A 15,157-nucleotide genomic window follows, 5' to 3' on the forward strand; every position below is an offset into this window, starting at 1 on the left:
CACCCCCCCCCCCCCCCCCCCCCCCCCCGCTCGACAACTTACACACAGTGTCCTGGTTTTCCCAAACAAAAATATGGTCACCCTACTATATCAGGGGTGGCCAACCCGTCATAGACCAAGAGCCACTTTTCTTACTGTGTTACGGCAAAGAGCCACATCGTACATGGGCGAGTGTAATCTGTTGAGCGGGGGGGGGGGGAGTGTAAATTATTAGCTGGGAAGACAGTCAAATGCGTGTTTTCCACTACGCCGGTTTTAAAAGTATTAGCGGCTCGCTAGGCTTGTAAACTAACCGCGCACCACGAAAATGTAGCAGTGTGTCGCCCCGTTTGTGCAGGTGAGCCCGCGGACCGGCTGGGGAGCCGCACGAAACCAGGCAAAGAGCCGCGGGTTGGCCACCCCTGCTCTATAGCATACCTGTCAAGTTTTTTATTTTAAAATAAGGGAAAGTTTCCGCTGGTTGCTACAAGCATTCCCAGCTGCACAACCGAGGTCCAGGACCCCTTATATTTACACCAAGTCTTCACTTTTTTGGTAGGAACACCTTCTCTCTCGTTACATTCATCCATCTCTGATTTGATTTTCGGGTTTGTTGTTCCCGCTGTCAGCGCTAATCTCGCGAGAACTCACATTTGGGCTACTGCAGGGTGACATTCTCGCGAGACTAGAGACATAATTCATTTTGGAGAGGCACTTTTAAAAATCATTATATTATAATACGGGAAAATATTAATACGGGAGGACGATGGGGAAGAGGGATAAAATACGGTAGTTCCCCGGCCAAAACGGGAGACTTGACAGGCTTGCCTACATACGATGACGGACGTACCTTATCTCAAAATGGGTGAAACAGTACTGGAGTATTTCGCCTCCACGACCAGCAGGTGGCGATGAAAATCGCACGAAAGAATCAACAAAGAAGACGTTCGCAGGTGCGTCGTCACGTCATCACGTCATCACGTCATCGCGCTGCTTGAATTTTGCGCGGGATAATCACAGAACGGACCGGCCGCTTCCGCTCGCGCGCTGCTGCGTGTAAACAAACGAACACACGCGCCGCTTCACCGTCACGGGAGCTCGAGACGCGGCAGGAGAATATATACATTTATAACATTAAATCACACCAGTGGGGATTAACTAAAGACGTAGTTTAAGATTTAGTTTAGATTGAGTTCAAATCAAACACGCTGAGTGAGGCAGTTACCGTCAGTTCACCGGACCGGTGTGAATACATTTGACCTCAGGTAAGAGAAATAACTACACACAACTATATATAACTATACACATATATAACTATATATAACTATATACATATATAACTATATACATATATATCTATATATAACTATAAACATTTATAAAACTATATAACTATATACATATATAACTATATACATATATATCTATATATAACTATATACATATATATCTATATATAACTATATACATTTATAACTATATATAACTATATACATATATATCTATATATAACTATATACATATATAACTATATACATATATAACTATATACATATATAACTATATATAACTATATACATATATAACTATATACATATATATCTATATATAACTATATACATTTATAACTATATATAACTATATACATATATAACTATATACATATAACTACCCCAGCTAACACAACTACCCCAGCTAACATTACCCCAGCTAACATAACTACCCCAGCTAACATTACCCCAGCTAACATAACTACCCCAGCTCACACAACTACCCCAGCTAACATTACCCCAGCTAACATAACTACCTCACCCCAGCTAACACAAATACCCCAGCTAACACAAATACCCCAGCTCACATAAATACCCCAGCTAACACAACTACCCCAGCTAACACAACTACCCCAGCTCACACAACTACCCCAGCTAGCACAACCACCCCGGCTCACACAACCACCCCGGCTCACATAACCACCCCAGCTAATATAACTACCCCAGCTCGCATTACTACCCCAGCTCACATAACTACCCCAGCTAGCATAACTAACCCAGCCGGCTAGTTCATCCACCGAGGTTTCTGATCTGACATTTCTTCTGTTTTTTGGCCGTGTCACAGTCTAAGCTGTATGTGATTTTAAACCGAGATGATGTCAAAAAGAAAAGACTTCCTGGATTCTGTTCATCCGGATAAAGTTCAAATCTTTCTCAACTTTATCAAACTACACGTATGTACTTCTTTTACCACTCTAACTTTAGATATTGCCAATAATAACACACGAACATACATGTGACTTTATATATATATTTTATAATGTCCCCTAATCAGCATACGTGTGTGTGTATATATCTGTGGATGTATACGTGTGTGTATCTGTGTGGATGTATACATGTGTGTGTGTGTGTGTGTGTATATCTGTGTGGATGTATACATGTGTGTGTGTGTGTATCTGTGTGGATGTATACATGTGTGTGTGTGTATATCTGTGTGGATGTATACATGTGTGTGTGTGTATATCTGTGTGGATGTATACATGTGTGTGTGTGTATATCTGTGTGGATGTATACATGTGTGTGTGTGTATATCTGTGTGGATGTATACGTGTGTGTGTGTGTGTGTATATCTGTGTGGATGTATACATGTGTGTGTGTGTATATCTGTGTGGATGTATACATGTGTGTGTGTGTGTGTGTGTGTGAAGTAAACAGTCTACAGTTAATTTCATTATATAACTGCACACTGTAAATCTTTCTCCTGACTGGAGGGCTGTGGGCGGTTTGTTGCGACGTGATTGGCTGTGTGATGCCGGTGTGGTATGTGTTCTCCGGGTCTGCAGAAGGATGGAGCGGATCCGTTCGACCTGACCGAGCTGTTGCACGAGCTGCAGAGGAACCAGAGAGCAGAATTGTGGGGACGGGCGGTGGTGTTACTGCGGCACGCGCTGGAGGCTTACCCGCCTGAGCGCTGGGTCACCGGCCTCGGTGACGACGACGCAGACGAGATGGAGGTGGAGCCGTCGGCTGATCTGGTGCGTTTAACGCCACGTGGTCGTGACAACAACAAAACGAAGCGAAGCAAAAAATTTATCCACAGTTCAACTTTTGTTGCATATGCTGTTAACACTAGGTGGCGCACTAAGACCTCGCAAATGCATAAATACTGTAGTGTGTCTGTCTGTGATTACAGAAACACACCATGGCTGTGCTGGATGGCATCACCCTGCTGTGTACGGTGTCTCTGGATGTGGTCGAGGCTGGGGACACCCTCACTCACCTGCTGGACTGTGCTTACCTGTTGAACAGTAAGTGCATACTTGTGTAAGCAGCCTTGCTGTCCAGAATGTCTCGCTGTCCTTGTCTCTGCTCAGTGAAGGAGTGTCTCACTGATGTCTTGGCTCTGCTCTTCTGTTTACAGGTGTTGAGAGTTCTTTGCCACTGTCTGAGATGCCCCTCCAGCAGGCTGTTCATTGGTTGTTTGAGTGCTGGTGGAAGCGGGGTTTGCTCGGGAAGGAGGAGCTTGGCTGGACCGCCTTTGTCGTTTGCTTGGAAAATACAGTTACACTCAAGAAACCGGTACATAATTTGACCTGTGGCCACCATGGCTGGTTGTGTGTTTGTGTATTTCCGAAGCTGTTCACACTGACGTCAACATCTTCAGTTAGGGTTAGTTAGGGTAGGGTGAGCTGGTTATCTGAGTCACACTTCCTCGTAGGCCTGGGCGATACTGCAAATCTCAAATTTTTTCCCCTAATTTATTAACTATTCTAGATTCCAATCTCCATTTCTTTAGTTCCTACATCATGTATCTGAGACCTTTACCAAAACGTTAAAGTTGATTTTATTCATAGAAACATTAGAGGTTCAGAAACATTAACAGCGCCATCTAAAATGGTCAAACTGTGCAAATAATGTTACATGTAACTGTTGCATATCCTTTTAAATATATACTGTTACACCTTATAAAATATATACAAATTTCAAATCTATATTGTTACATATCCCTTCAATGGACTGAAAGTGCAGTTTTAGTTTAATTTTTTCTTGCACCCTACAACCTAACCCTACACTCTACACCCTGACCCAACACCAACACACTACACCCTAATCCTATACCCTGACCCTACACCAACACTACACCCCAATCCTTCACCCTACACCCTACACTCTAACCATATCCTAACCATATCATATCACCCTACAATCTAACCTACACTCTAACCATATACTTTACACCCTAACCCTACACCCTACACTCTAACCATATACTGTACACCCTGACCCTACACTCTAACCATATACTCTACACCCTACACTCTAACTATATACTGTACACTCTGACCCTACACCCTACACTCTAACCATATACCGTACACCCTGACTACACCGTAGGGTCAAGCGTGCGCAGCAACTTAATTAGCCTCGTCTTCCTGAGACAGAAAATGCACAATGTCCTCTTCCGTGTGTCATACTGGAGGGCACCAGACAATCATGCAGCTAATGTCTGCTGCCTTGTAGTTGTGGGATTTAATGTCTGCTGCCTTGTAGTTGTGGGATTTAATGTCTGCTGCATTGTAGTTGTGGGATTTAATGTCTGCTGCCTTGTAGTTGTGGGATTTAATGTCTGCTGCCTTGTAGTTGTGGGATTTAATGTCTGCTGCATTGTAGTTGTGGGATTTAATGTCTGCTGCCTTGTAGTTGTGGGATTTAATGTCTGCTGCCTTGTAGTTGTGGGATTTAATGTCTGCTGCCTTGTAGTTGTGGGATTTAATGTCTGCTGCCTTGTAGTTGTGGGATTTAATGTCTGCTGCATTGTAGTTGTGGGATTTAATGTCTGCTGCCTTGTAGTTGTGGGATTTAATGTCTGCTGCCTTGTAGTTGTGGGATTTAATGTCTGCTGCCTTGTAGTTGTGGGATTTAATGTCTGCTGCATTGTAGTTGTGGGATTTAATGTCTGCTGCCTTGTAGTTGTGGGATTTAATGTCTGCTGCCTTGTAGTTGTGGGATTTAATGTCTGCTGTCTTTTCCTGGGTGCTCTGGTGATCTGCAGCGCTGGTATTTTCTCCCTGATGTTCCATGTGGTATTTGTGTTCTCCCTGATGTTCCATGTGGTATTTGTGTTCTCCCTGCTGGAACTAATTTGTTGTGCTGTTGCTTTTGGTTGCAACTGACGTTCGACACATCTTACACTTCTGAGGTCATCTGAGGTTTAAATTCTGTACTGCTGAAGGTGTTTGAGTGTTTGAAACTACATACAATTACCTACAGAAATTATTGAATGGAATAGCAGCAATCGTCTTTAAAATATGCTGTAAATAATTGTGCAATCTTTATTTTCATATTTCAAATTCAAATTAACCAAATTAATTGTGAAATTAATTGTGAAAATCGCCCAGCACAACAAAGCAATAAGTTTTAAGTTTAAGACACCATGCTCTGCCTGTCACAGGCACGCAGGGAAAGAAAGACGATTAATTAAAGGGTGCCACAGTGTTTTGGTGGTGTGTGTGTGTGTGTGTTTGTGTGGTTGGTGTGCAGGTCAGGTTTGTTTGGAGTCACCCTTCCAAACAGGATACAGCTGTCTATGTTGCTATAGTAACTAATGTGGATAAAACTTGAGCTTAAATCTGCGTGTTGGGTTCCAGTTTGTGAACAACCTTGATGTTGTCATGGAGATAATCGGAGATCCTTTTGTTGAGTTTGGGTGGGCTGTCTTTATATGCTGTATTTACATGTTGTGTTTGTGTGCACTGTGTGTATGTGCGCTGTTTATGGATTGTTTGTGTGTGCTGTGTTAATGTATTGTGTGTGTGTGCTGTGTTAATGTATTGTTTGTGTGTGCTGTGTAAATGTATTGTTTGTGTGTGCTGTGTTAATGTATTGTTTGTGTGAGCTGTGTTAATGTATTGTGTGTGTGCTGTGTTAATGTATTGTTTGTGTGAGCTGTGTTAATGTATTGTTTGTGTGAGCTGTGTTAATGTATTGTGTGTGTGTGTGCTGTGTTAATGTATTGTTTGTGTGAGCTGTGTTAATGTATTGTGTGTGTGCTGTGTTAATGTATTGTGTGTGTGTGCTGTGTTAATGTGTTGTTTGTGTGTGCTTTGTAAATGTATTGTTTGTGTGTGCTGTGTTAATGTATTGTTTGTGTGTGCTGTGTTAATGTATTGTGTGTGCTGTGTTAATGTATTGTGTGTGTGTGTGTGTGCTGTGTTAATGTATTGTTTGTGTGAGCTGTGATAATGTATTGTGTGTGTGTGCTGTGTTAATGTATTGTGTGTGTGTGCTGTGTTAATGTATTGTTTGTGTGTGCTGTGTTAATGTATTGTTTGTGTGTGCTGTGTTAATTGTGTGTGTGTGCTGTGTTAATTGTGTGTGTGCTGTGTTCACAGATGAGTGAGTTGACCAGGCTACATGGCCTGTGGGAGGTGCTGCTCACTGTGGACTTTAACTCTGACAGGGGCCAGTCTGTGATAGACCCCCTACTGCAGTGTTTCCTCAGTGCCAACCACATCAAACGAGAGGAGGTGAGCGCGTGTGTGTGTGTGCGCGCGGGGGTGGGTGTGCGTGTGTTTGTGTGGGTGGGGGTGGGTGTGTGCGCGTGTGTTGGTGGGTGTGGGTGTGGGCGTGTGTTTGTGGGTGTGTGTGCGGGTGCGTGCGGGTGGGTGTGCGTGTGTTTGTGTGGGTGGGTGTGTGTGTGTGTGTGTGCGCGTGTGTTGGTGTGTGCGTGGGTGTACGTGTGTTTGTGTGGGTGGGTGTGTGTGTGTGTGTGTGTGCGCGTGTGTTGGTGTGTGCGTGGGTGTGCGTGTGTTTGTGTGGGTGGGTGTGTGTGTGTGCGCGTGTGTTGGTGGGTGTGGGTGTGTGCGTGGGTGTGTGTGTGCGCGTGTGTTTGTGGGTGTGTGTGCGGGTGTGTGTGTGTGTGTGTTTTCGAGTCCCCGCTATACAGGTGCTACCCAACAGTATGATGAGTAAAGTGATACTGAAATCATGTTTTTAGCAAAGTGTGTCTACACTTGACCTTTTTTGACCTGGAAATGTTTTCAGTCTCAGTGTTTTGGAACTCTGTCCATCCTGTGTGTTCCTGGGGATTTATTGCACTGTGTGTGCATGTGATCATGCGTGTGTGTGTGTGTGTGTGTGTGTGTGTATCTGTATGTGTGTGTGTGTGTGTGTTCCAGGGAAAACGTTTTCTTGCGTTCCTGTTTACCTGGGATGTGAGATTTATCAGGATGATCCACGAGACCATTAAGAACCAGCTGCAGTTTTTCTCCAGGTGAGTGTGACTCCACCCTCACTGTTGGCTCTGTTTGCAGGCTGATCTGGTGTTAATGACTCTTACTGTTATACATGGCCCAGGCCAGAGGGCCGTGACTATTACTATTATACGTAGCACCCCAGTGCATTTTACTGAGAGTGTGTGTGTGTGTGTGTGTGTGTGTGTGTGTGTGTGTGTGTGTGTGTGCGTGTGCGTGTGCGTGCGCGTGCGCGTGCGCGTGCGCGTGCGCGTGCGTGTGTGTGTGTGTGTGTGCCGTGACGCCTCCACTGTCCTGCAGGGCTGCTGCAGTAGACGTGGCCGAGGTTTACTTCCGCGCGTGGAGGAAAGCCAGCAGCCCCTACCTGGAGGAGATCGAGGTGTCCTGCGTGCAGGACTTCATGCAGCACGCTCTGCTCCTGCCCCGAGCCTCACCCGTCCACCCCAAAGTCCGGCAGGTGAGAGTGCTGTGCTGCGCTATGTAGGAGCTGCAGGACGTTGACCTGCCTGCTGACGTCCTGTCTGTCCTGCAGATCCTGAAGTATTTCCACCAGCAGAAGTTCCGTCAGGGTGTGGACGAGATGCTGCACCGTCTCTATAAGCCCATTCTGTGGAAGGCACTGAAGGTGAAGTCCCCTCACCTACCCTGCCCCCTACACCCTCACCCACACCCCCTACACCCTCACCTACCCTGCCCCCTACACCCTCACCCACACCCCCTACTAGTGTTGTCAAAAAAATCGATATATCGATACGTATCGATACTGACCATTCTGAAACGGTACAATACTCGTTTCCCTTAAGTATCGATTCTTTTTACATAAAATGCGCTTTCGTTTGACCCATCCAAGCTGCCGTAATGCACAGGACAGTTTGTAATGCTAATATGGCAGCTAAAGCAAACGCAGTGCTGTTGGATTCGAAGCAGATACAGATGGAAAACCGAAGGACATGAACAAGCCCGTTTGCAAGCGGTGCTTTTGGAACTTTTCAACGAAGGGCGCTAAAGCCTGGTTGAGTGACCATAGCGCTCGACTCCGCGCGCACCCCGCGCGAACCTCCGCGAGCGGTGGAGGCTTTATACTTTCCGCTTTGCAGTGTTGTCCGAAACTATATGTGGTAGTATAAAAAACACCCCTCAAAACAGGGGAATGAACACTTACCTGACGAATTTTAATGCTGCATTGTGTTTCAGGTTTGAAAAGTGCTGCAATTTAGGCTAAAGTACTTGAAAATGTTGAAATTGTAACTACTTCGTTTCACAACAAATATCTGTCTGACTGAACAGTTCTCTTGTATTACATTAACAAATACGAGCCTCTTGTAATTCCAGGATGAAACACGAGAGAACGTGAAGACGTTAAGATTGGGCGTTTTGAAAATAAACAACCATTAAATAATGTGATTAAAAGCGCAATATTTCGAATCATTTCGAGTATATGTATAAATATTTAACTTAATTAAGTTTAACGTGCTGGGAAATATTGGTACAAGCGCTTGAATTGAACCCTGCAAACATGACTTTGTTCATTGCGCTGAGGCGCGGCGCGCGCGAAGTTACAAAATTCGAGAGGTGCACGACCTCGCGTGCGCCGCGCTTCAGCGCGATGAACAAAGTCATGTTTGCAGGGTTCATACACCTTGTGGAATTCAAACACTTGTATGTCACTTTCAAGGTCCATTTCAATATTTCCTAGCACGAGCAAAGACACTTTGTCAGACGTTCAAAAGACGTCCACTGAAAAGCCAGAATGAAAGTTTTAGCGACGTCTTTTTTAAACGTCTATTACTGCCGTTCAGTTGCAGTTTTTGCACGTCCTGACATCCAATAAAGGTCCTAGTCAGACGTTCAGATAGAAAACTCGTCATAGACGTTCATGTTAAGTTAAAAGGTTAAGGTCCTAGTCACACTGTCAGATTTTGAACCAGTTTTGAACGTCCACCAGACATGCAAAAATGGGTCTGGACTGACCGACGTGATACAGACTTGATTTTAACGTCTTTCTGACGCATGTTTGTTGGGATAAGTTAAATATTTATACATGTACTCGAAATTATTCGCTTTTTTATCACATTATTTAATGGTTGTTTATTTTCAAAACGCCCAATCGTAATGTCTTCACCAGTGGCGGACTTAGCAATTTGGAGGCTCAAGGCGAATTTAGCTAGGGGGCCCATCAACATTAATATGCGAGAAATAAGTTCAGGTTCACACTACAAGATTTTAGGCTGGTTTTTCAGTCGCCGACTGTTTTTGTAGATCGCCGACAGAAACTGTGGTCGGACGCAAATCGGGGATCATTCGGCGCTCGCTCAGTCGTGTAGTGTGAACTGCTGAAAGACGCTCGCCGAGTGGCCGCCAACTCATCGCAGACGACCGCCAGATATCTAGCATGTTTAATATCTAGCATGTTTCATATCTAGCCCAGTCGGCGACTGTGAGTCAACAGCAGCGTCTAGCTTCATACAACTTTACTACAAGACTGTGTTTAAGTTATTGTGACAGCACTGGAGAAATAGTGCGATTGATTATATCTGTGTTCACTGCAACGGAGAGATGAAATAATTCTGGCAATTTGGGACTATGGAGTGGTTAAACGGTAAAAAAAATAATAATAACGAAAATGTGGAGTACATGTACGTTGTTTTTATCTTCTTCGTGGTGTTGCTGGTTCTCGCGAGTGTTTCATTTTCGTGTTCTCGTGTTTTTGGACGGCAGCCAGATGAGTCGGCGATTCCCCAGTCGTGTAATTCGTGAGCCCGCGTCACCGATCAGTCATGTAGTGTGAACGCCACAACAACTGAAAGACTTGCGATTACAGCACAACGAGTCGTATAATGCGAACGGGACAAAAACCTGATGACTGAAAAGTCGTGTAGTGTGAACCTGGCTTTAGCTAGACAAGGGGGCCCTACAGTGGGAGGGGCCCAAGGCAATTGCCTAGCAACGCCTCTATGCAAAGACCGCCTCTGGTCTTCACGTTCTCTCATGTTTCATCCTGGAATTACAAGATGCTCGTATTTGTTAATGTAATACAAAAGAACTATTCAGTCAGACAGATATTTGTTGTGAAATGAAGTTACAATTTCAAGCATTTTCAAACACAAAGCAACATTCATTTGTTTGTTTATAAAAAAATAAAAAGGCTTTAAAACGGAAATTAGCACCGTATCTGACTTTGGTATCGAAAATGGTATCGAATTTCAATATTTTTTTAAGTATTGTATCGAAGTTGTAATTCTTAGTATCGTGACAAGCCTACACCCTCACCTACCCCCCTACACCCTCACCTACCCCCCACACCCCCTACACCCTCACCTACCCTGCCCCCCACACCCTCACCCACACCCCCTACACCCTCACCTACCCCCCACACCCCTTCACCCTCACCTACCCCCCACACCCCTTCACCCTCACCTACCCCCCACACCCCCTACACCCTCACCCACACCCCCTACACCCTCACCTACCCCCCACACCCCCTACACCCTCACCTACCCCCCACACCCCCTACACCCTCACCCACACCCCCTACACCCTCACCCACACCCCCTATACCCTCACCTACCCTGCCCCCTACACCCTCACCCACACCCCCTACACACTCACCTACCCCCCCACACCCCCTACACCCCCTACACCCTCACCCACACCCCCTACACCCTCACCTACCCCCCACACCCCCTACACCCTCACCCACACCCCCTACACCCTCACCTACCCCCCACACCCCCTACACCCTCACCCACACCCCCTACACCCTCACCTACCCCCCCACACCCCCTACACCCTCACCTACCCTGCCCCCTACACCCTCACCCACACCCCCTACACCCTCACCTACCCCCCACACCCCCTACACCCTCACCTACCCCCCCACACCCCCTACACCCTCACCTACCCCCCCACACCCCCTACACCCTCACCTACCCCTCCACACCCCCTACACCCTCACCTACCCCCCCACACCCCCTACACCCTCAACTACCCTCCCCCCTACACCCTAAACTACCCACCCTACACTCCCCACACTCAAATAGCGGCCCGCGGGCTATTTCTGGCCCGCGAGCTGTTTTGAAAAGTGTTTTTATTTTTTAGGAATCTTTTTTTTTTATTGCGCTATCCGCTCTTATTTTGAAATCACGCACGGCGATCTCAAGACGATGCCGGGGATTGCCTTTAAGGCAACAACAAACAGGTAGCAGACGCCCAAATGCGTTCGCCACCCCCCCCGGTCGACAGTTTACGTTCGTGTGTGTGTGTGTGTGTGTGTGTGTGTGTGTGTGTGTGTGCGTGCGTGCGCGTGTGTGTGCGTGCGTGCGCGTGTGTGTGCGTGTGTGTGTGTGTGTGCGTGCGTGTGTGTGCGTGTGTGTGTTGTCCAGGCGGTGAATGCGGAGGTGCGGGCGAACGCCACACTCCTGTTCACGGAGGCGTTTCCCGTCCATGACCCGACCATGGGCAGCGAGAGAGTGGATGAACTCGTCCAGAAACAGCTCGACATGCTCTGTGTGAGTCTCTTTTCTCATTTACAGACCTGTTATAACAGTGTTGGTGGATCACTGAGCCATTTACAGACCTGTTATAACAGTGTTGGTGCATCACTGGGTCATTTACAGACCTGTTATAACAGTGTTGGTGCATCACTGAGTCATTTACAGACCTGTTATAACTGTGTTAGTGCCTCACTGAGCCATTTACGGACCTGTTATAACAGTGTTAGTGCATCACTGAGTAATTTACTTACCTGTTATAACAGTGTTAGTGCATCACTGAGCCATTTACAGACCTGTTATAACTGTGTTAGTGCCTCACTGAGCCATTTACAGACCTGTTATAACAGTGTTAGTGCATCACTGAGTAATTTACTGACCTGTTATAACAGTGTTAGTGCATCACTGAGCCATTTACAGACCTGTTATAACAGTGTTAATGTATCTCTGAGCCATTTACAGACCTGTTATAACAGTGTTAATGTATCTCTGAGCCATTTACAGACCTGTTATAACAGTGTTGTATATTTTGTTGATTGCTCTTTTATATAAACGTGTTACAACACTCACAGCACTAGAGAGGCGTTCTAATTTGTTCAAGCCGTTTTAAATGTGCCGGGTCATGCTGCCTATTGTGGGGCTGCTACAACATCGTTAAAACACTCTTCTGTCCTTCGGAACTGTTACATCTCACGGTCTTCAGTAAGCCTGCTTCTCATGCTCCTCTTGGGGCTGTGCTGCTGGTGGCGCCCCCTGTAGGCCCTTCTGGAGGATGTGAGGCCTGTGGTGCGTTCCTCAGCAGTTCTGGGAGCGTGCTCCATGCTGGGCCGCTGCTGGGAGCTCCTCCCCTCCATCGTCATCACCGACCTGCTGAACAAGCTCCTCCTCCAGATCGCCACGGACACCAGCTCCCCTGACTGCCGCTGCGCTGTCTTCCTGGTGAGGGTCGTGTGTGTGTGTGTGTGTGTGTGTGTGTGTGTGTGTGTGTGTGTGTGTAGTGTAGTGTATGTCTATGATTCTAGATAACAGTCAAAGTTATCCTCACATGTGTGTGTGTGTATGTAGTGTATGTCTGATTCTAGATAACGGTCCAAGTTATCCTCACATATGTGTGTGTGTATGTTTATGATTCTAGATAACAGTCTGAGTCATCCTCACATGTGTGTGTGTGTGTGTGTGTGTGTGTGTGTGTGTGTGTGTGTAGTGTATGTCTGTGATTCTAGATAACAGTCTGAGTCATCCTCACGTGTGTGTGTGTGTGTGTGTGTGTGTGTGTGTGTGTGTGTGTGTGTGTAGTGTATGTCTGTGATTCTAGATAACAGTCTGAGTCATCCTCACGTGTGTGTGTGTGTGTGTAGTGTATGTCTGCGATTCTAGATAACAGTCTGAGTCATCCTCTGATGGAGAAACTTCTCCCAGCCCTGAAGTCCAGCCTCCATGACACCTCGGAGAAGGTGCGGGTCGCGTTTGTGGACATGCTGCTCAAGATCAAAGCAGTCCGTGCAGCCAAGGTGATGCATTGGCAGGGTGTGTTTGGGGGTGTGTCTATGACTGAGGGGTGTGTTTGGGGGTGTGTCCATGTCTGAGGGGTGTGTTTGGGGGTGTGTCCATGTCTGAGGGGTGTGTTTGGGGGTGTGTCTATGTCTGAGGGGTGTGTTTGGGGGTGTGTCTATGTCTGAGGGGTGTGTTTGGGGGTGTGTCCATGTCTGAGGGGTGTGTTTGGGGGTGTGTCCATGTCTGAGGGGTGTGTTTGGGGGTGTGTCTATGTCTGAGGGGTGTGTTTGGGGGTGTGTCCATGTCTGAGGGGTGTGTTTGGGGGTGTGTCCATGTCTGAGGGGTGTGTTTGGGGGTGTGTCTATGTCTGAGGGGTGTGTTTGGGGGTGTGTCTATGTCTGAGGGGTGTGTTTGGGGGTGTGTCTATGTCTGAGGGGTGTGTTTGGGGGTGTGTCCATGTCTGAGGGGTGTGTTTGGGGGTGTGTCCATGTCTGAGGGGTGTGTTTGGGGGTGCCTCTCTCTCTTTTTCTATCTCTCTCTATCTCTCTTGTCATGAGCACACTTTTCTGGTTGATTTCGGTCTGATCTGAAACTAAACTTTTACAATTCTGGATTTGTATAAAGAACTTCAAAGAGTTTTTCATGTTTAGATGTTTTTATTTGGATTATTGCTGAAATAAAATGCACTGGAAATAAACCCTGTAAGGACCTCTATAATATGATATATATAATACATGTGTTTTTTGTTTTGTTTTTCTGTGTAGGTTGTTTTTGTTTTGGTTTTGTGTTTGTTTTTGTTAGCAGGTGTGTGTAGGTGGTGTTTGTGTTTCTCAGCTGCTGATTTCTGATCAGTTCTGGCACATCTATGAGTGTGTGTGTACGTCCAGGAGTCAGGGTGTCTTCTCCGTCCTCTCCGTAGTTCTGGAAGGTGTGCTCTATGGAGCACCTGCTGGCCCGGTTGGAGCTGGACTCTCCGGCTGTGTCCAAGCGCATCGTCAACCTGCTCTTCACGTCCTTCCTTCCGCTGGGCCAGCCGGAGATGGTGTGGTGTGAGCGCTGTGTCACCATGGTGCAGATGAACCCTGGAGCGGCCCGCAAGTTCTACCGTTACGTCTACCTGTACACGTCCCCCACCAACATAGGTGTGTTCTCTCTCTCCCCCTCTCCCCCTCTCTCTCTCTCTCTCTCTACCTCTACCTGTACACGTCCCCCACCAACATAGGTGTGTTCTCTCTCTCTCTCTCCCTCTCTCCCTCTCTCTACCTGTACACGTCCCCCACCAACATAGGTGTGTTCACTCTCTCTCTCTCTCTCTCTCTCTCTCTCTCTCTGTACACATCCCCCACCAACATAGGTGTGCTCTCTCTCTCTCTCTTCCTCTCTCCCTCTCTCTCTCTCTCCCTGTACACGGTGCCCACCAACATAGGTGTGCTCTCTCTCTCTCTACCTGTACACGTCCCCCACCAACATAAGTGTGTTCACCCTCTCCCTCCCTCTCTCTCTCTCTCTCTCTCTCTCTCTCTCTCTCTCTCTCTCTCTCTCTCTTTCTTTCTCTCTCTTTCTTTCTCTCTCTCGCTGACCATGTCCATCCCTTTATGACCATCAGCAGGATAGTGCGCCATGACATAAAGCTCAAATCATCTTAGACTGGTTTCTTGAACAAGAGTTCACTCTACTCGAATGGCCTCCACAGTCACCAGATCTCAGTCCAATAGAGCACCTTTGGGATGTGGTGGAACAAAATATATTGTGTGTGTGTGTGTGTGTGTGTGTGTGTGTGCGTGCATGTATACACACACACACACACACACACGGGTGTATATGTGTTCCACTTTGGCTTCATAGGCGTGTCTCTCTCTGACCTGGGACCTCTATACACATTTATTTGGGTTGGGATTTGTGTTGGGTTATTTGGGTTGGGTTTTAGGTTGGATCATTTGGGGTGGGGTTA

At 46.6% G+C, this 15,157-nt stretch overlaps 1 protein-coding gene across 2 annotated transcripts in view; it reads left to right on the forward strand.

Moving 5' to 3' along the window:
* The first annotated feature begins 833 nt into the window (after positions 1-833).
* ncapg2 (non-SMC condensin II complex, subunit G2) overlaps positions 834-15,157 on the forward strand; it is a 37,269-nt gene continuing 22,945 nt past the window's right edge. The window contains exons 1-13 of one of the 2 annotated variants that reach the window (XM_076973197.1): positions 834-1,244; positions 2,095-2,203; positions 2,813-3,004; positions 3,163-3,277; positions 3,391-3,548; positions 6,362-6,496; positions 7,148-7,242; positions 7,523-7,679; positions 7,755-7,847; positions 11,605-11,730; positions 12,472-12,651; positions 13,071-13,223; positions 14,126-14,348. In XM_076973197.1, coding sequence (XP_076829312.1) covers positions 2,123-2,203; positions 2,813-3,004; positions 3,163-3,277; positions 3,391-3,548; positions 6,362-6,496; positions 7,148-7,242; positions 7,523-7,679; positions 7,755-7,847; positions 11,605-11,730; positions 12,472-12,651; positions 13,071-13,223; positions 14,126-14,348 — 1,708 coding nt within the window. In that variant the 5' untranslated portion in view covers positions 834-1,244; positions 2,095-2,122. The remainder of the gene's footprint in view (positions 1,245-2,094; positions 2,204-2,812; positions 3,005-3,162; positions 3,278-3,390; positions 3,549-6,361; positions 6,497-7,147; positions 7,243-7,522; positions 7,680-7,754; positions 7,848-11,604; positions 11,731-12,471; positions 12,652-13,070; positions 13,224-14,125; positions 14,349-15,157) is intronic. The other variant, XM_076973196.1, reaches the window with a different exon arrangement.

Source organism: Brachyhypopomus gauderio, chromosome 14 (genome assembly GCF_052324685.1).
Source record: "Brachyhypopomus gauderio isolate BG-103 chromosome 14, BGAUD_0.2, whole genome shotgun sequence".
Taxonomy (NCBI): Eukaryota; Metazoa; Chordata; class Actinopteri; order Gymnotiformes; family Hypopomidae; genus Brachyhypopomus; species Brachyhypopomus gauderio.